Below are 22,466 nucleotides of genomic sequence, written 5' to 3'. Positions count from 1 at the left end.
AACCCTTCCAAATCATGTAGAAAGAGCCCTGGAATCTAGGATGGCAAAATTGCTTTGAGACACACAGACTGGACTAAGTTGCTAACGAATTCTTCTTAAATGCTTCTAGAGGGTGGATTCAATAAAAAAGGAACATCTTTCAAAATAGGAGGCTTTTTAGGCCAACTTCTTCTTTTACCTGGAAGCAAATAGGCAGCTTCCCGGATTGGTTACAACACATTCCACCAGAGGGAAAGAAATTGTAACTCTGCATGCAAATATAGTGTTGCAAGAAATATTCAATGCAGAAAACAGAGAATACAGAACATCTTCACAAGTCATTACTGTGCTTTGTTGGGAATGCCAGATCCAAGTCACAAATGAGACACGCTGTTTGCAGAACAATTTTGTTAAGAGGCAAGACTCACGTCTTGACATCCCTTCACATGAATTATGTTCATTGAATGCAAATCTATGAAAAACTGACAAATAGAAAATAAAGGTATACACTTAAAACTACAGACTTTCAGCAAGGATCTCTTTCATCCATTCAAAAAAAGACCATCCCTCCTCCATTGTGAGACTTCCCCAAAATTGACATTACCCGTTTCAATAACCTAAGATAGCTGCCTTGGGTGGAGATGAACGCTGATATCCTCATTAGCTGGTCATAAAAAAGATCAAATTATATTGACAGAGTACTATTGCAATGCTGCTTTGAAATTCATGTGCTCAAATGCTAGCAGGATTCCAAACCTTGTGAAAGGACACTATTCAAAGCCGTCAGGTCTATGAAAGATTGAAGGCCATGGAATTGTCAGATATTTTAATAGCAAAGTTTTACTATTCCCAACTCTTCACTTACCAGACCCGCACTTTGACTCGAAATACAAATATTTTTATTAATTATTAGCGGAAAGTGATAAAAGGCAGCCTCTAAACCATCTTCAAAAATTACCCTTTAAACTCTCAAGGATGTCTACATGAAACCGTATACAAAAGTTACATGTGTAAAAACACTACATAGACTTTTCTATCAGGATCTCTCAAATATAATTCAAACCTTTGGCTACCCTGTGAGTTCACATTATTTCTTTATGTCCATATTAAGGGGGAACATATTAAGTGATACTTAAAGAACTACCAGTTAAAGTGCACGCAATAAACAGAAAGGCTGATTTAAACAAGCATGTGCAATGTAATAGGCCTCGCATTTACGCGAGTTTGAGCTATTCACACTGCAAATGACAATGCCTTTTATTTTTGTTTTAGTTATTAAAACAAATATAAGGCATTGTCATTAACAATGCCAATAGCTTAAAGTCACTTAAATGCGAGACATATTTGCATTGCAAATGCTGGTTTTATTGGGACCTGATCAGACATCAAAATAAGGGGGATATGTACAGGTTCTACTGGGAGCTCAGCTGACCAGGCCTGAGACCAGAAGCCAAGCAGGCACTCCACTGCTTCCCCAAAGGGTTGTAGAACCAGCAGGGGTAAATGAAGCCTAGTCCAATGACTCCGCACTACCCAAGGTGAGAGCAGCTGCGCGTAGCAGAGGGCACACCCCTCGTTTGGAGGCAGAGAGACCAGTGCTCGGAGGAGGGTGACCAGTGTCACCAATACAGGGGTGTTTGTCCCCGAGACTGCAGGTAAAAGGAGGATGAATCGCATTTAAAAGTGAACTAAATGAAACACAGGGTTCAAAGCACCCGCTAATCGATGCGCTGTAATAAAACCAATAGAGCACTTGCCAGTAATTATCCTGTTTTTGAAACTTCTCAAATGCATTGTCCGAGGAGATCAATAGGCGCTGATGGGGCTTGTGATCCGTGGGTAAGAAGCACCGAACAGTGGACAGCACCGCCATATATCACCGCCTGGGAGGAGGCGGGCCTCTCAGAAGCACCTGACAGCTTTCTGATGGGAACGCAAGGAGAAATCGATGACACCTCTCAAACAGCTCACGATTATTGGAGATGTGAAAGCCAAGGCAACAATTTTCTCGACACGTGGGAACTGCGGGCAGAGAGATTCCTCACAATCCTACCCGAGATGTCTCCCCTTCACCAACTACTGTGCTCCTTAACAAGCATTGTGAAAGTGAATAGGTTTGGGATTCGACAGTGAATACTTACAGATGGACACGGCATACGGGCACACAAACCTAACAAGCACACGCTCCCATGTAGCCTCACTCTCCTTAGCACACAGGTTAACTGCCATACAGGCCAGCACACCAGGCACCCATGCTACGTCTTTTAAAAACACAGGTGCTCAGACTAACATATATACAGCCCCTCCCCGACTTACCAGGCAGGCACCCGCCCACAGAGGTCAAGACATACACAGGCACACCTGCCAATGAACAGTCATAAAATCCTCTAATGTAGGAGGCACAAGCCAATGTGCCTCAAGGGAGTGGAAGGCAATACCCAGATGGCGGCAGCACAGCGTCAGGGAAGCAATGGTTGATACTGTGTAGTTCGCGGTGGCAGGGCTGTGAAGCTGTAGTTCAGGGTCACGTCTGAGATGGAAGTATGTTCCTTGAAGAATTCCTACCCAGACTACGAAACCGCCTGCAGCCTGGACATGCCCTTCCACAAAGCTGGAAAGGTAAATAAAGCCCTTCACAGAGGGCAAGGGGACCTAGAACTTCAGCAGAACAGGCAGACTGTAAGTAAGGGAGTGACCGAGCCCGGAAGGTTTGAGGGCCGGGCGGCATGGAGAACTAAAACATTGGCAGCTGTCGGTATGAGTGAGGAATTACAACCATTGAACTACAACGAGCTGCCATTAAGCGCCCCAAGTGCTGTGTAAATAAGCAGAAAGCATTGTCAAAGTGAAAGCGTACATAGCGCGCTGCAAATAACGAGAAAAAAACACCCTAAAATAAGAACAGCCGCTCACAGCACACCTCCGGTCAGCGAGTCACACACACCGCAGCCGGCCACCGATGGGGCTGCTGAACATCTGAAATAAGATAGTGCTCACCGAGTATACAATGCCCAAAGTGTAATGCCTTAAGTAAAACATCCAGTCCCGGTGGGCAGGGCTAAAAGTGGACAGGACGGTAATAAGGAGGGACTAAGAAGCCTCCTTTTCAATCGTGAGCCAGCGTTTTGCATGGAGGATGATGCCAGCAAATGAAAAAGGTGGGCGGGCTTCAAGTCCGCCTCTAAAAGCTTTGGAATCCGTATTGATCCCAAGAAGCCCTCACATTGTGAGAGCAGCGCATGCATGCAGCTAACGCCAGGCAAGACCTACAAAAGGGTAAGAAAGGTTCGGTGACACGAAAAAGCAATAAAAAAGGGTGAAAAACAGCAAAGAACGCAATACATACTGGAGAAAAAGGAGAGCTTTTAAACTACATCAGCCTTTCTAACCTCTAGTGTTCTACTTAAAGCTTGGTCAATGCTTATATTCACCCAAATTTTTTTTCGACATCTTGGAATTGTAAACATTTTAGGGTTGCCGTTTAGGATGGTAAATATAACCTTAGGAGGGACATTAAATTCGAAAAGCATTTCCTACACCAGTGTATAAACACCACAATCATAATTTTGATCAGGTAAAACGGACTTAAAATTTTTTCATGCTGGCAATAATTATACTTTTCTGTACCTAACGATTAGGTGAGAGATTTCAATCTAAAACACTAGGTCACATCAATGCGAAACGAATACAGGCTGCTACAATGTTTTAATTAGGCAGGTATGGGGAACGGAGTAGGTTTTGAAAATGGGTAGGTGGCAAAATAACGTACATCACAGAGGAAATAAAGCATCCTGTGCTCAAACCATAGAAAAACAAGAAATGGCAAATTAAGTTTGTGCTTCTGTGAGGTAATCGGATTACCCATGTGGCTTGCAAAATCATTACTATGCATTTAAGTGTAAATGGTGTCAAATTTTAATTTCAATTTTTGTGGACCAGTATTAACTTTCATATTTAAAAAAAAACGTGCAGTGTCCTACACAGATGGACAAACGTAGCCACATTATTAAATGTAAGTAAAGGCAGGTTATATGTGCAAACACAGTTTCTAAATAAAACAAAGACTAAACAAGTCACATGGTTAAAAGGTTTACATAAAACATTTGTCAAATATGCAATATAACTATGACCAATGCGTGGTTTCATTTTTTCCAAAATGTAGATATAAACCTGATTCACACCTACAGTATGGGAAATTAATAAATGTCAAGCATCAAATATTCAACAAACCTGGACTGAGTTTAGGTGGCAATATCCATTCAGTGGAAACCGGATGACATGCGTCGAGTCATGGTTCCAGCCCGCGTTGACCGAATTGCACATCACGTCCCCAATTTCTGGAAAGACCTCCTCAATCAGAGATTTGTCTCCACTTAAAGTGATCCGTTCTCCCAAATCAGGGGCCACTCGAACCACTATGCACTCACAAGGCCTAGAGAAGCGCCCAGCCTCTCGATCTTGTTTCCACCTTTCCAGCTCCATCAGCATAGGTTGCAACTGAAAATATTTGGCTTCTTCGTACAATAGAGAGTACTCCTAAACAGGTAGAAAAATACAGAGGCAATGGTTTTTAAATCCACACAGATGCCACACACACAAAGATTAACATTGCAAAAAAACGTTTTTGGATGCCAACATTAATTCACTATGGAATGACAGGCAAAAACCTTCACTTTAATAAACATTTAATTCGTACAGTATCACTCACTGTATGACACTTTCTGGATAGCTGGGGACTGTTCGCATACATACAAGTTTACAATTATTATATAGATTTTATCAGCCTTGTTTATAGTTTCCAGATATGCATATTCCAGGTTAACTCTTAACTGACATCCAATTTAACTGACGTCCAATTTAAATACTTTTCAGCACTTTTTGGTCGCATGATAATATAAGTCCACATTTCCAAATTCAAACTCTACGAGAATACTGGTGCATTACTAAGAAATATAGCAAGCTAAATTACATGCTGTGCCCCTGAACAACCCTGGATCCCCTTTAGTCACAGTATCAGTAGCTAGAGAAGAAATGAGGCACTTAAGGTTAATTGAGGCTTCAACCAAACCCACAACTCTTTTCTACCACAAAGTCCACAAAAAGAGAAAAACCCAAATGTCAATACATTATGAATGATCACAAATCCACACTTCTACCTGAAGTAAAAAGGAAAACAGGACGATCAATGTTCATGCGATTAGGCCACTAACATTAAACAGAAGAGATGCAAGAAATAATATGTTCATTCTGATGCTGGTTATAGGATTATTCCTCTATTTTACATCTTCATATACTTTGGTGGAAAGTTGATTGATACTGCAATTTAAGAACCATGATGATTACCACAGCATGCTAGACAAGGCACATAATGGATGCAAATATTTTAATTCTAAGTCAATATTAAATGAATTCAAGTGTTAACATCTGGGATCAACTAGAAATTGTGTACTCATCCCAAAGACCTATTCTTACAATGTCTTCACAATCTCATAGATGAAACACCAAATTCAGAATGAGTATACAAAACGACCAGAAGTCCAGGGCAACAAATGCATTATTCTTCATATTATTCAAATGAGTGTTTTCTTGATCATCAACAATGAAAAACAGGATCTCTTTTTAACAGGTGTTCTGTTTTTTAAATGCTAATTACTATCAATACTAAACGTTACTTGTGTACTAATGGCATATGTAAGTACGCAAAAGAAACTCAAGAGATTGAACATGTCACACTGAACTGGAAAGAGTGACAATGTAAGTCACCTCTATTGCACAGTATATACTTTAGATCAAACATTTCACATTCATTTGTACACGAGGTTACTTAGACTTACCTTAAAATCATCAGAAAGTAAAAGTTTTGAAGTTCTCATGAAATTAAGGATATATCGAAACATTTGTCCATCTCGATCAATAAAATAATGCTGTTTCAGACTGTCCAATACAATAGGTTCTGTGCCATCAAAGAGCCTTGATATTCTGTAACAAAACAATTACAAGTTGTTACCACCACCATCATTTTTTTATTATTATTTGGGGACATGTCATGAACAGGAATATGTAATGTCTAGAAGTGTGGGATACCGGCATAAGCAATAAAGTGACATCCGGTTATCACATAAATTCACCTCAAGAAAATATTTCTACTAAGGCAAGAACAGATCCATAACTAACACACACTCACACACAGTGGGAGGGAAGCAAAAAAAGCAAAAAATTCGGATTGGATTATCCAGTGGGAGTCCAGAGAACTGCAATTGGCTGGCGCAACAGGAAGAAAAATGTTGCCGCTGCTATTACAAGGCTCTGGGTTTTTGTTCTCGAATCAATACTCCAATTCCAAACTTTAACTCATTCCAACACAGAGGTCAAAGGGATGAATATTCAGCGTTCCCTTCTCAACAAAATAATCTCAGAAAATCCCAGTGGGACTAATTCAAACTCTTGTCCTGCCCGACTTGGACTACTTTAACATTATTTACAGAGGCACCCCCAAAACGCTGATGGCATTATGCAAAGACTTACAAAAGCAAACACCTAGAACATGCCTCAAACAAATGCAAAAATAACGATATAAAGCCTACTAAAAAAGCTCTATTTACCCTCAATTCAAATTTAGCAGTCATTAAAAAAACACTTACTAAATAAAATTATACAGTATTGAAAACATTTAAACACAATGTGAAATTAAAACATTATCCTTTCCAATCAAGTTCTTTGGTGCAAATTTAAGAAAATGTGAAGCCCTAAAATATTTGCAAAGCCTAGTCTATTCTATAATCCAGTCAGAAACCTCTGATCACTTGCTAACCTAATTCAACAATAAATCAAGATGATTTTGAATGGTGGCCGGTGAGAGGTAGTCTAAAATCCCAAAATATAGAATGCCCTCAGACCCTCTCCAAGACAGAACCCCTCTTGACACTATTACAAACTTCTGCAAGCGTTTACTATTGAAACTCTCGTCTTAAATGGACAGTCTGGACTCGAAGGGTCCGTGTTCAGAGAATATCAGCTGGGGTAGCACCTCAACTGATCAGGCATGCGCTCACCATCACAACGTGTATTCATGATAGAGGTGAAAGGAGACAAGAAGCTCGCTGCAAAACATTTGTTTTTTTCTTCAAAGAATCAACTATCGGAATGTGCACAATTCACTGAGTGTAAAGACCGGCAAAAACAATTCTCAACATAAAATTTCAAAAACAGAAAAGAAAGATTGTGTAGCAACAACGTTACTCTGTAATCCAGGTCCTGCTGGGGACCAGGTGTTGTATTTGCTGTAAGCAATATATAAAATCACAAAATTAAAACACAATATGAAATACAAATATTCTTCTTTGTTGGTTTAGTAGTCAATGCTGTTCAACAATACAGCATTTCAGGTGCTCATTATGCCCAAATTCTAAAGCACAATGTCTACAAACTTTGGTTGGCAAAATGACTTTGGAAAACCAGGGTGGACTAGGAATATAATAACTCATGTACTTGTATTAACTGGCAATGATCCATGGGAAACCTTAGAATACTCATGTGCTTTCTTTAATTTGCTCAAAGAAAATAAAAACTTATAACATTTTTGAGGAGTGTGTGGTTTATTTTAGCTTGCAGAAAAATGAGAAGTTTGAAATGCAACACTCATACTGAGACACTTCTATAGAATTTTTTTTTTTTAAACTAAACAAAAAATCTTTTTTTTTTTTAAATTAGGAAAATGGACGTGGTGGTGGGATAGGGTAAATCAATCAGAAATACAAACCTTTATCAATAACAGGCATATTTGCCTATAAGGAAAAAAATTGAGGTAATAAAAAAAAAACCCTTGAAGCATAAGGGGAACAGATCACACTTTTTTCTAAAGAAAAAGAAAGACAGGGTAAAAAGAGAAAACCGGGAGTAAAACATTCACCCCACCCTATTCCCCCATAAACCCTCCCTCATAAGGAAAAGTGGGAAATGAACAATAAAGGGAAATAACGGTAGTGGGGTGGTCGATCGATTTGAGGTTAAAAATGAAATAAAGAATTAAGAATTAAAAAAGAATTTGAACTAAAAAAAATAATTTACATGGTACGTTGTTCAAGAAGTCTGCTGCCCTAACACTACCTGAAGCTGCCCTGGCATGTCTTAACAAACTACACTGTTTTGCTCATTAAACATCTCCTTTGCACTTTCATGAAAAGCCCTTTCTACAAATGCGACAGATCCCAACTCATACGGAGCAGAGTTATTTACAATGCAAATGAAGGTTATTGGTTTGGTCTTGAATCATAACAAGTTAGCAGGGGGAGGGGCTATGCCTCAAGCTAGAAACCAGTTTTGTTTTGGAACATACACTGAGCATTGTTTCAGGTTTATTGATAGTCGCGGTGGATACACCCTAGTGATTACGTTAAACGGAAATAAAATCCAAACAGGGTTTTGCAGATTGGTTTGCATTCTTGGTTAAAAACAATAAATAAAATAAACAGGCACACTGACTTGAAAGATTATAATATATGTATGTGTGTTTGTATATATATATATATATATATATATATATATATATATATATATATATGCTCTTATTACATAATTACATATGGGTCAAAAAACGTGCATACTATTTATAGAAAAAAGGGAAAACGAAAATTGTCAGCTCAGTTTAAAATTCAGCCAAACAAATGTCAGTGTTAGGGGGAAGCTGCAACGAGATGCAATAACTATCTAGCAAGCAAGCAAAATGCCCCCCAAACAAATGCATTCTTGATTTGAGAGTTAGGTCTGGGGGCACGAAGTCAGGTCTCCTATGCCTTACTTGGTTTTTCTCATAGTCTTCGTTTGACTAAATGTTGTAACGTTTACTTTTGGGTTTTTTAAATCATGAACTTAGAGACCTACCTAATGCAATCAGTGGGGAACCCCAAACCTGGGCCCAGGATTCTTGTTTCGGGTCCAGGGAGGACCTGGCCTGGCAGTTTGGGTTCGACTGTTCCCATGGGGAGAAGGGTCAAGACTGATTTGCATAGGGCTGGGTCCAAACTGGGGTGGCACAGTGAGCAAACAAATGATGTATTTAACCCAGATCTGTGACTGGTGCTGAATGTTTCAGTTGCTCTGCATTCCGTGCATCTGTTCTTTTTGCTTCTACCCTTGTTTGAGTGCAGAATTCCTAGGATAGGATTCCAGTGTTAGTTCTTTGTGCATTGTACCCGTTCTTGAATCTGGCCCTGCTTTTCCTCTCCCAGACTCCAGTTTGTGTATTACGTGTTCCTTGCTTTATTCTATTATGTTTGCGCTGTAATCCTGATTATTGTTACAGATCACGCCAGTGAGATTTTGAGGCGTGATGCCTCTAGCATAGAGGCTCACCCAGTACTCCTCTTCCACAGTAGCTGGTGGGTGTCTTCCACGGCTTCGTGAGATTAGCTACTCCTTGCCTTATTGCAAGATCTGATCACCTCAGAGAGATCACTTTCCAAGGAGCATACAAACTGTCCTTTATGATAGTCTATTGTTCTGCTTTAAACTTGGATTGCCTCCCTATTGTTTGTTGTACAGTACGTACCTTGTTGTACAGTATATGCCTGGTCCATCTAGCTTTGTCTCTGCAAGCATTACCCAGTTCACTTCCACTGTCCAGATACCAGTCTGTTCCAACCTGTTCCAGTTCTCAGCTTTGGTCTTGTCCGTCTCATTCCAGGCTTGCAGGTACTACCTTGAGTATACTAGCCTGCACCTCCAGAATTACCTTGTCGCAGGAGAGCAAGCTCTCCCAGCAAGTCTAGTTCTGATCTCAGCAGGAACCTTGAAACAAAAACACCTCAAATGTGACAGCTTCTCTAGATGTGGGCATTTGTTTTTATAGACCAATTTCGCTCCATGAGTGGGCTAGGTAGAGGGAGGTTTCATCCATTTCACAGATCGACATGTTTCCCCCCACCTCTAAAAGAATCTCAGGTATACCACTAATAATCTACAATCAATTTCCATCAGTACAACAATTGTCCAATTCACCTATACAGGCTTTCCAGCACGTGTAAAGGAAACATGAAAAGTAATGTAAATCAGTTCGACAAATTTTATTTTTCGATTGGGAAAATATTTTAAACTGTCAGTCAGCTTTTCACCTACACCTTCATTAAATATAGTGGGGTCTCGTTTTCAGCCTGGAAAGGCATCTATCCCAGCCAACTGAGGAAACTGTGTGCATTGTCCCAGGCGGATAACTATGTGCAAGAGTTATGTGGATACCCACAAATGTAGGTTTGTGTTTATCCACCCACTTCTCAGGGATGACAAGTAGACAATCTCCAAATCATGGAAAAAACCTACTTTCACATCACTAGAAAAGGTGGCACCCTGGCCAAATTTTCACCCATGTTACCATTGAAAAATTAAACAAATCCAGAGTCTCCGAATTAGGACTTGGTATTTATGATGTGAAACTACTTTTTTTGTGCACAGGGGTGACACAAAATATTTTAAAGTATGGCTTAGAGCAAAGAAAGCAGAGTAGGCAGAGTGTGTAGTAGAAAAGGGGCAAAAAGCGAAGAGGACAGGGAGTGTTCCGATTAGAAGGGAATGGAAGGGGCAGGGCACCTAGATGGCGGTGTATGAATAGAACGGGCTGTGTGTGAGCTTAAGGGAGTGTATGAACAGACAGGGCAATGTGTGAATAGAGAGAGTAGGGTCTGTTCCAGTGTGGGAGCAAAGAATCAGTGTATGAATAGTGGGTGCTGGGAGCAGAGAGGAGTGTGTGACGACAATGAGCAGAAGACAGTGAGTGTTCAGAGAGGGTAAGGATAGGAAGGACAGTGTGTCAACAGATTGGGCAAGAGTGCAGGGTGGAGCAAAGATTTGTCCATTATAGGCATTGATTATTCTTAAAATGAACGAACGTGCATACAGTTCACCAGTGGATTAGCCTCTTCATTCCATTAGCATCTGCAGCTCTACACAAGATCTATTTTAAATGGGGTTATGCGACCTGTGTCCGACCAATAATTTTGTGAACCTGGCTCCCATGGTGGTCCGCATACTAGAAGAGTGGGTTGAAAGCTTACAGCTGGAAGAAGCCCGAGAACTGAAAAACCAAACCTGGTGGACACTCGTGGTACAACTGCAGCTGTGCTGGCAAGTTCACTCAGAAGTAAAACATTCAGGAGTCACATGAGGACATCCGGTAGAAAGATGCACGGGGCACTGACTGAGCTTGCAGAAGCTCTGCAGTGACTTGGCGGTTTAATCCTTCCTGGCTGCAATCCGAAGCTTCAAACCCTAATGCCAAATTAAGCGTGTGCAAACTGCAGGTGCGTACAGACACACATGCCAGCTAATTTCCGCCAGGGGACCAATTTACTACAAATGAAATGCTATTCATGTATACAGCAGCTATAACCAATATTTTAATGAAAGTCTAGGAACACCGGAAATTAAGGTTTGTACGGTATTACTAAACAGATTTCAATGCACTGTTGGATTTTGACTTGCTGTTTACATAGTAGCATGTGACCGTATAAAAGAGCAGAGGCACGCGTAAAAGACGGAAAATGTCAACTGCTTATGTTCTGCTACTCGTCTTTAAATATGCACTAGTGATATTTAGTTAGGTAGAGAAATGGGATGTGCCATTTTTAAATTCAGAAATCTAATTTATTGCAAGATGAGCTGCCGAGTCAGACTGGGGAAGAAATCTAGGATTATACAATCCACATAATGTATTAATATACCTCGGGGGAAAACCAAGCTGCCCTTTAGCTCTACTGCAGACTGACACCCTCTTGTCGCATGACTTTTTAGAAGCTTCAGGTTCCCTAATGTAAAGCAGGACATCCTGCATGACGAGGAAATATCGAATCAGCTCAGAGCACACCCTCGCAAGGAAGAAGACGGCAGATGAGCATACTTCAAAGTAATGTTACATTGCTCAAAAATCTGAACAAAATCGGAAACATTATTTTTCTGAATTCAGAAATTAATTATATATATGGGAGAAAATTCAAAACATGAGATCTGCCTGACGTGGACAAAGAGGGACTACGTTTTGAATAATTAAAAAAAAATGTATCAATGCTAAAACGCTTATTGTGCAAGTGGCATTCCCAATTTAGAGCGAAACATTTATTTGTCCTCTTTCTCCATCACAAACTCCTCCTCCTTGAACTGCTCTTTATCTTCATGGACTACTTCCATTGCACTTTAGGAAACCTGATTCTTCTTTAAGAGTAATGCGAGAAATCTAGATTAGCCAATTCCACCTTTGATAATAGCAATGCTGCTCAACAAGGCTTCGGTTTGCGTGGAAGTTTTACCTTACTATAAGGGTATGCATACAACTCACTCACTGGGGGAGGGGTGAATATTTTATAAGTAGTAACGCTTTCACAGGCTTATAAATCAGTTTATTTTTTCCCAGACGCTTCTAACTCATCTATCAAACTTCAAATTGCAAAGGGCAGTTCAGTGCAAACATTTTAAATGGTAATTTTTAAATTATTGCCATATGCTCTACCAGCGACTTGTACAATCTGACTTACCCGATTACAACCATAGGCGCTGCATTGGTGTGCACAGCATTAAAAAACATTTTTAACCAGTAGATAACTGCACCCTTTATCATACTTGATTGTGTTGCTTTCTCCTTGAAATCTCTAAGCACCCTGAGTTCCTGGCAACTCACACTTGATGTGGCAAATTCTGTAGCAACACAGACTGCTAAATCAGTCAATAACGCATGTTATTGGCGATAATAAAACTCATGGGCCTTGGCTGCAGGTGTGGGTGCATAGGTAAGGGGAGGGACAACAACTAGCATAACTGGAGCTTCCTCAACGCTCCCTTGAGATAGGAAATCAAACAATTAACTGAAGTTTGCACAGATGAAGCTTTCTAATCAAATAATGTGTGACACTGGCTGAAAGCACCCATAATTAAGATAATAAACACAATATGGCTACTCACCCTATCTGACTACATCTCATCTAATAGCAATCTATTGTGCTCTGAACTAACTGAAAAGTAATTTGCAGTGCTGTACAAAACTCATAAATAGACTGGCTTCAAGGTCCAGAATGCTATAAGCACACACATTTGCCAGTCCAATCACCTCTTCTGTTCCTCCAAAGAATCAATTGTCCGAGGTGAGTGCTGAGGAACAGGGTTGGCTGCTACACTCTTAACAGTCCGACTGCACCAATAATATTTCTTCTCGCTGCTTCTTTGGTTCACTCGAATCACCTGTAGCTTGTTCCCATGTTGACAAGCAGACGCATTATTAATCCTAATTTATTATTCCAGAAGATAGCAGGCAGTATTTTCCAGGTACATTTAGCTACTTCTTACCACTTCCTCTTTAAAGGCACACTGTCCTCCTCCAATCGAATACCCCGATCAGAATGCTGCTTTTTTTTCTTCCTTATAAAGCATAGCTGGGCATAATGTGGACACTTTCCAATAGAGAATGCTTAATGATGAAAGAGGGAGTAAGCAATGCAAAAATACCCCTCCCCCTATGTATAAAAGTCATTCAGGTAGTTTTATGGAGTGTGCATTAATCTGCAGTTATAGGAGTTGGGTTCTAAGTAAACACTGTACGATTTACATTGAATCATTAAATGTATAATTGAAACTTTTGCACAAGACTGAATCGTTAACAATTAACTATAGTGATTAAAATGTTCACACCATGTAGAATTTGAAACCATCGGATTATGCTCTATCATACTTGAGTTGAGAATGGAGGAGCACTCATATGCCACTACTTAGGGGCTAGAGTGTGATTTGGAACCAAGACTTTGCATCCATATACCCAAAGTGAAGGGATATCTCCAACATTCCTAGATTCGTTCCTTAAAATATATACTAAACAGAGACATATATATGACCCCTCAGCTGTTCATTCAAAAATGTTTCTTACTCTTGATTTATTTTGAGGAGGATGAGACTAGAGGTTCCTAGACAAAGCAATCATTCACCGAGGCTTCTCTGGTATGAATTGCATCAATTTGGACATATGATGCCCACTGGTGATGTAACATTAACCCTGGTTAAATGGCAATTCAGAAAGTGACAATATAATGTACTGTTTTTTAGGCCCTCAATGTCTAAGCAGTCGAGTATTCAAAAGATGATGAGCAGGCTCTAGAGATTAAATAACGTGGACAGTCTTAGCAAGGGTATTCCTTTGTTCGATGTTGCTTCTGCTATTGTAATAAGTGTGTTTGTATGCCATGGAGTAGAAAGAGCGGCGTCTTTCCTCAGACAAGTTAATCTCTTATCTTCCCAAGTCCTAACATGATGAACATTCCCAAAAGAACTATCATCATGCAGGATATACTGTACCTTCATTCTCATGAGTGACATACAAGTCAACTGGCTCCTTTAGTTTTAACAGTGATTTCTTGAGAAAGATTTGTTTTGGTGATCAGTGGTGGTCAAGAAAAGAAAACCTTTAACACTGTTGTGTCCTCTGTCCATTCTGAAAGTGCCTTGGAGTCTGAGGTCTTCAAAGCTAAACAGTTCTGCCGTGAGTTCTAAATCAAGACAATAATGGCTCCAAAGGTACAGCCAACTTTGAAGCTTGAGGAGACAAATCTTTTCAAAGTTAATGACGCAAAATTATTAGGATGAGAATTGATTGATATATATGAATGAAGTACCCCCACCGTACATGATAAGCATATTGCAAGTCCCCAAGGAGTTATGTGACAATATAGAGGAACGGGCCGCAGGCTGACTTCCTTTATAAAATCAGGAAAGTCCAAGGTCCAGTAACAAGCAAAAATCCCACACCCAATTTCCAAAAATCAAGAAATAATGAAGTCCTCTTGTCATTTTGGACACTTTTCATGCCTACGCCCGATCAAGATGTATACTTTGGAGCTACGGACCTAATTTGGAATTTTGGCTGGTGGGTGCTCCATCACAAATTTGACAGATTTCCCGTCTGGGTTATTACAAGTGCATTATGTCCTAATGCACTTCTAATAAGGTGGACTGGATATCCATCAAGTACCAGTCAGCCAAACTCTACATCACACTCTTCAGTCTCTTTGTGACTCCAACTTTTAAAGCAGGATGACTGGGAAGCTGTAGCTGGGTAGGTCATGCGTGTACATGTGTACATGTATTTATATAGCGCAAATCACCGACACGGTATCTAAGCGCTTGCTTAGGGAACCCGTCCTGGTATTCCCCTGTGAGATACCCCGGCAGGGTGTCCACAAGGTGAAAGCCAGGCATCCCGCCGCGAGGGGCCGTAGTGGAGATTAAGCAAGCTATTGCCCGGAGTTGCAGAGTGTGACCCCGTGAGTCGAGTAGGCACCGGAGCGAGAATTGTCGAGTCCGTGGGATTTTTGAGCCCGAGACCCGCCGGGGCGGAGAATCGAACCCTGGTCCACGGTCGATCTCAGTTTCCGGGTCTGCCGCCTCTAACCACTGAGCCACGCTTCTCCACATGCCAACATTTGATACCTTTGCCAGGAGGCCTTACTGAACCTACAGAGGTTTTGGAAGTGGAAACCTTTTCTAAGTCAATTGCTCAGCTTTCTGAAGTAGTTCAACCTGGTCACTTGTAAGCCTCCCAGGACATCAGGGACAGCACTTTGGGATCATGGCTCACTCCAGTAGAGGCCACAGCTAGGTTCCACTCTAGGTCCAGTTACAACTGGTCACTATAAGGAAATGGCCTCTCACAGCTTTTAAAGTCCCTGGAGCCATGCAAGTCAGCTCACTGACCCAGAAATTCACTTTGTAGGCCTGGGGGCAGATACAGCACTTCAAGTCTCCACACAGGCCACACAGCAAGTCCAGTCCTGTTTTGTTATTTCAAAGATCAAGATGTGCTTTGAGGAGTTGGGGGACTTTGAGACTCTCTGCACAATTCACAAGCCAGTGGGTAAGGAAGTCTCCTGTCCACTCCCTAACCAATGGGCAATAAAATCCCAGGGGCACCTCTCCCTCTTTTACAGCACATCCTGTTGGCCTTACTGTAAACTATCTCATAGTGTACAATCCCTAGTAAAATCTGACATGCCAGAAACATTCTGCCTCTGTGAGGCAGACGGCCAACCCAGGGGAGTATCCAAGGAAAAAAGGAGTCCCCCCTCCTCCTCAACAGCTCACAACTGGTTCTGGGTCCTGCTCTCCTCCCCCTGGGATGTATCCAGGATGGCAAAAGTGCGCTTTGGGATCAGAAGGCCCCTGTTCCTTTGGTCTCACTTTACATTTAACTATGAATGGACAGACCTCAGCCTGGGTCCTTATCAAGTTAATAAGGTTCCAGAAGTCTCCCCTGCTGCCCTGTCAAAGAGAGGATAAGTCAGTTACCTCACACCCATGTCACCCTGCCAGACCCCCCCACCTCCAAGCTGTTGCCTGTGCTCTAGGTACAGTTTGCACAACAGATGAAAGGGAAAGCACTGACTGTGAGGGTCGCAGACAGTAGGCTAGTGCAAATTATCGTATTGGAGTTTTTCAGGTAGGAAAAGTATAGCTTTCTAAAAGTTACTTCTCAAACATATTTATAAAACATCCACCTTCACAATTGAATTGGATTTTCACTAAATATTTAAAAAGCAGGCGCTGAATGGGTTCTGTGGCTTATTCTAAACCAAAGCTACAAAAGTAGCGTTTTAATTGTACTTTTGCTTCTCTCAAGAGAACAGTTATAGCTCTAAACGGTAAAAACAGCTTAGAGGGCTAGCCACTGAAGGAACATGCCAACCTTAATGTTTCACATGTTCCACTTTTAAATACTAGGCACCCAACCTACATAGGGGTGACTTATTTAATATTTTAAAAATAGGGATCCTTCCCCATACAAAGTTGTTTTGATAGGTCTGCCTGCAGGTTTAAAAGCTGCAGCAGTCAGGCTTCACATGTAGGCATGAAACCACGCTTTTCTAGATAGCTTCGTGGTTGGCACAATATGTGCCTCAAATACTGGGTGACATTTGACTTCCAGGCACAATGTACTAAGGTCTAGCTGACAAGTTAGATATGTCAACTGGGGATTAGCACAGCATTTTGCCATGATATAATCTAGGGGTCAGAGCACATCTAAAAAATGCATTTCCTCATTCTTAACCGTGATGAACCTAAACCCTATTAGAGGCCAGCTGACACCTCTGCTGCAACATGGTCATCCCTGAGCGATATACCACACTGCTCAACAGCTCCTACTTACATGCCTCCCCTACGGCAGGCATATGATGCACTGATAAGATAATTGAAAAACTCTCCTACTAGGTTTAAGACGAGCTCTGCTCAGACGAGGGGTTCAAATGACATGTTCCCTATTCTGTGCAAAAGAGGAGAGTGTAGTTTTAACTTTAGGTCTGCAGAGACTTTGCTTGAATCCTCAAACAAGACCAGGTCAAATTACTGCTTCCACCCACGTACTCTGGCCGAAGATGGGGTTAAATAGTAGATTGTCTTCTTTAAACTATTCATGGGCCTCGATCAGACTGCCCCCTTCTGGGGCTGCCTAAAGCCATAGCTTTGGCAACACAGTATTCGAATAGCTTACTATGGGCCATCATTAAGCTTCATATATATAGATATGCTGGCCCCAATCTTGCAAACATTGCATGGCTTGGCGGAGATATCTGAATTAGCCACCCTCAATCTCACAGCTTTTCAAAAGATCGTAATATGAAAGAAGGCTTTTAAAGGGGAAGTTCACAAATTTGTGCTGTGGGTCGCACAGTAGTATATCATCATCACAACAAACATGGGCACAAGGGCTTCTACACAACTAACCTTTTAGAATTTTCGAGACCCCAGAATGCAAATTGCAAAAAACCCAGCAAAATAGTTCTCAGCCCATTTCATGAGCTTAATTTCTTCAGCAGAGAAACTATATTTTTTCGCATTTGTAATATAAAACAATGAAAAAAATTGGAATGCACAAGCACAAATTAAACATCAGGCTTTTCTAATTAGGACAATGTCATTTGGTCAGATAATGACCTGGATTCATGATAATTATTACTGTTACACACAAAACAGTGGTCCTTGCTACCCTTAACCAGGCATTCTAAAGCATTACACTGAAAGTTCACTTTGGCTTTGAAAGAAAATAGTAACCTTGCACTGGATTTTACATAGAACCATAGAGATCACCAAACTTTGCAGATGGTTCTGCTTCATGATGACAGCATGCACATGACATCAAAGCGTGAAACAAACATCAAGTGCAAATGCTCATCAAACCAAACGGCACATGGAGACCGATATTGCACTTTACCTTAGGAAGGAGTACCAAAGGCGCAACATACAGACATGCAACATGCAGATAGCTGCTTGGCCGGGTAGGAGTTACGAGATGCCATGTGACAGGAGAGCGTAACGTGCCGGTCACTTGATCGACTGCTGCAGCTGGTTGATACAAGGAACGTTGTGAAATTCATTTCACATCCGATGTCACAAACAATTTCTGACTAACACATCAGAAGTCAATCCCAGCAATCAAACAGGTTACTGCTTAACCTCTTTCGAAGAGAGCTTGCCTACAAAGCATGAACTGATTAACCAGGTTTGACTCTACAGACAATGTTCAGTCACTTTCATTTTGTGCTCTTCGGGAGTGTGACTTCCAACCGGCGACCTTGTTCCGTACAAATTATTGTAATTTCCAACTCGATCAAAAAGACACTGAGATCACAAAACAAAGCGTAACATTAAAGAACAAGCATTGGCCAAGCCAAAAGGTCAGGGTTTACAATACTAAAGTATTTAGTGTTAGCAAATTAGGCGATACTCAAAGGAGAGAGAGACAGTAGTTGTGGTAAAAGAGGGAAAGAGTTGAAATTTAGTCCCTCACATGGTTGAACGCAGGAACTCAGATGGAATTAGAATAATGTGCCCAAACTGCCAATAGTATTAAGTAAGAGGTCAATACCCCATTGGGCTGAATTAAGATATGATTCACACAAACCTCAGCCAATGGTTGAAAGAGGCTTGTCAAAGGAAATCAATGGTTGAAAGATGTTAACCTGAAGCGCACTGTATGCAGATTGGGCAGCTGGGCAGTCAAAACCCAGATCTAAAGATCTCTATTCCTTTAAATAAACCGAGCACTGTAAAGTGGTACACTTATAGGGAGGGAAAAGAGCAGGTAAATTAGAGAAGGGGGTAGGCTGGGCAGATGGAGACGAGTGAGAGGCCAGAGTATATTTAACAAAAATCTAGCACAGGCAAGTGTGGGTTGGATCAAACCGGCATTAGCGTGTTGGGGGTTATCCAGTGGCAAGGTGTTTAAACAACAGTCTTGAGTTTCTTCCTGAAGAGGAGAGTTGATGATTGACAGCTTTCTATAGGAGAAGAATTATATATCTTTGCTCACAGAAGAAGGCCTGTGGTCTTCTCTTGCCTGCATGTCTTGCCCGTGTTTTGACACCGTTGTGTGTCACACCTAGCTATTCGGATGCCTTAGTCTTGGATGCAAAACCCACATCAGTGGAAAAGAGTATGGCGGTAAGTGGACTGCAGTTACCATCAAGCAGCTACTGAAAAGAGAGAAATGAGTCTGCTACCCAACACTTTAGGAACAGTAACACATTCTCTATCTGGAAAGCACGGCTTAATACTTCAAAGCATGATTTGGCCTGATCCTCTGATGCATCAAATTTTCACATGTTGCTGGTAGTGCTGCAAAAGTGGCCATGTGATACTGCAATAACCAATCTCTGCAAAACCGAGTAGCACCAGTCATTACAACAGCAACAACTGGAAAAGAAGTCGGGTTTATTAGGCACATTGGTTTACATGGTGATGATATAACAGCTACCAGAAATTCAAACATCTGCCAATCAGAGGTGCAAAGTGGGACAATCAGGATAAGTTGGATGTGCCAGCTTTGAAAGTGGACAGCCTATTCTGTTTTGAACCTAGTGAAGATATGAATAACAACGGCCAAGATAGGACTGACCAGAGTCTTTGTTCAGTTCTGATGAGACACACAAGAAGTTGTTTTCTGACAACTAATCCACCATCATCAGATCTTTGTTCTTGTGTCAGACACTATGTTTGCGAATTACAATACCCTTGCATAGATTAAACTTCCATTTAAAATCTGACGCAGAGGGTCCTATGCCCTGAAAATGTATGAAAAATAGAACAGCTACTTGGTTTGTTTTCAATCTAGTTCTCTATTTAACCTCGCCAGCCATAAGCATGTGCATATTTTTCAAAACTGGCTCAAGGCCACTGTACTGTACTAAAGGTATCAAAAGGAGACTTTCAATTAAAGTGACAAGAGGTCTGAGGCTCCAGTTTTATGTCTGAAGACAACCACCATGCTTGGCGTTGCAGTGAGAAAAAGGCTTGGGGCCCACATAGCATGTTCTTGGGATGTCCGCACCCTTTGCCTAAATCTCTACTTTGAGGCTGGGCAACGCAACAATTTACACTAGTTTTGGGCATGTGTGGAAGCAGGGACATAGAGGGCAAATGTCTACGAAAGGCATAATCCATGTCTTGCCATGGCTGCCTTAGTCTAATTGTGCGAGACACTTAGGTGGATTTAGTTCCAATACTCTGAATTTGGCATCTTCGACTTTGTAAGAGCACAAAGGTTCCATTAGCTCCATTTAATGTGTTGCATAAAGAGTTGTCACTTATGTTAGATCAGTTGGAGGTACTCTAAGAAGCCCCAAAATAAGATTATCTATAACAGGGATGCTTTAACAAAATAAAAAATGAATAAAATAAGAAAAAATTCCAAGTATGTGAAGCTTGGAGATGAAACATTTCTATACATGCTATTCTACAGTCTAATGAATTGTGCAGAGTTGGATGCAAGTCCATCTATAAAATGGCTACGATTATATGGCTACATATGATTCACCCTGAAAATCATAGTTGGGCTCTTCCATTTCAAACCGCAGTAAGGTGGGCACAGTACCTCTAACCAACATGCCAATTAACCCAACAGTAGAGGTGGGAAACTAATGGTATTGCTAGAATAACCAGCTATCCTTGTGAGAATCCTGGTTTTAAGTTCATAATCCCCATGGTTTTCAAGTCACCCAAGACAAATCCAATTCAGTTTTTGGCTGGTGACGAGGGAGCTGTAGCCAGGCAATTCAGAAGAACTACTTAGGCTTCAGTACAGAATGCTCTACTGCTTTCTGTAGAGATCCTTATAACAAATCAAATAGATCTTGGGAGGAGAGCCATGATGTTGATAAATAGAGGTAGTAACTGGAGAAAAGTAACCTAGGAAATTGTGGTGACACATGTACAGTAAAAACATTAGCAGTAGTCTGGTTCTGTATATCTATTAATGACAGTGTAAAGTAGCCGGAAGCCAAGCATACAGATTTGCAGATGCCATCAAGATCTGCGACAGGGCCATTGGCTCAGTGGAGCAAAACACACTGAAACTGTAACATAATACAGGAGTGATGTGGTTGAAGGAGAGTAATGCTCAAAACAATGAAGTACAACATCATGAACTGAAGGCAGTGGCACACGACCAGAGGTGGCGTTTTCACCCTTGCATGAAATCTGGGACATAGTAGGAAGAAGTCGAAGCCCGAGGAAACCTAGAGAGTCTTTCGTCTCTGGCTCAAGTAGGTAATGATAGGGACACACAGGGCAGATGGGTAAGGAAAATGAAGCAGAAACCAGCTACTCAAACAAATGGCAAGGATAATGTCTTCGGTCGTATCATATATTTTTACATTAATAGGAATCATTTTTTTTATTTCCTGTTTGGTGTACATTTTGTAAACTCATTATTTAAGGAAAACAAATGAGTCAGTTTAAAATTAATTGTTTATTTGTACAGTCCCTGAATCGACCCCCGAAGGGGTATCACTGCGCTTTGGACGGGCAGCATGGATAAATTGCAGCTACAGCTGGATCAAGAGCAAAAAAGAGTAGTCTTGAGCAGCTTCCTGAATTGCAAATGATCAGGGCATTGTCTCAAGAGTATGGGGAGCTCGTTCCAATAATGGGGGCCAAGATGAGAGAAGGCCCTTCCTCCTAATCTAGCCTTCCTTACTCGAGGAACCACAAGAAGATGTTTGGAGCCTGAGCAAAGGGATCTGGAAGGTAGGTACGGTGTAAATTCCTCTGAGAAGTAGGTGGGGCCTAGATTAAACAATGCCTTATGGATAGTGCAACAAATTTTGAATCCTATCCGTTGGCAAATAGGAAGCCAATGAAGTTGCAAGAGAAGAGGGCGGGAAGCAGTCCTAGGAGGAGCATTGAGGGCCAGTCGCGCCGCCGTATTCTAGACTACCGGCAGTCCGCTGAGCGAGGCCTCATTGGCGGATATCAGCAGACAGTTACAGTATTCCAGGCGGCTTAGTACAAGGGCCCGAGTCACAGTTTTCCGAGTTGAGTCAGGAAGCAGAGGGAAGACTCGGCGGAGCAGGCCCATTGTATGGAAACAGGAGCCAGCTGTCTGAGCAGCATGCTCCTTCAGAGTAAGGGCTTGATCCAAACGGATACCTAGGTTCTTAACAGTAGATTTGGGGGCAGGCCATCCTTCAGAG

At 41.3% G+C, this 22,466-nt stretch overlaps 1 protein-coding gene across 4 annotated transcripts in view; it reads right to left on the bottom strand.

The window, feature by feature from the left end:
- Window positions 1–22,466, bottom strand: part of KCTD1 (potassium channel tetramerization domain containing 1) — a 329,020-nt gene that overhangs the window by 2,574 nt on the left and 303,980 nt on the right. For all 4 annotated transcript variants that reach the window (XM_078687386.1, XM_078687387.1, XM_078687388.1 and 1 more), the window contains 2 exons: window positions 5,814–5,958; window positions 4,210–4,515 (listed from right to left, as the gene is read on the bottom strand). In XM_078687386.1, the coding sequence (XP_078543512.1) occupies window positions 4,210–4,515; window positions 5,814–5,958 (451 nt within the window). The remainder of the gene's footprint in view (window positions 1–4,209; window positions 4,516–5,813; window positions 5,959–22,466) is intronic.

The sequence above is a fragment of the Lissotriton helveticus genome, chromosome 4_1, assembly GCF_964261635.1.
Source record: "Lissotriton helveticus chromosome 4_1, aLisHel1.1, whole genome shotgun sequence".
NCBI lineage: Eukaryota > Metazoa > Chordata > Amphibia > Caudata > Salamandridae > Lissotriton > Lissotriton helveticus.
This window is presented reverse-complemented; position numbering and strand designations above follow the sequence as displayed.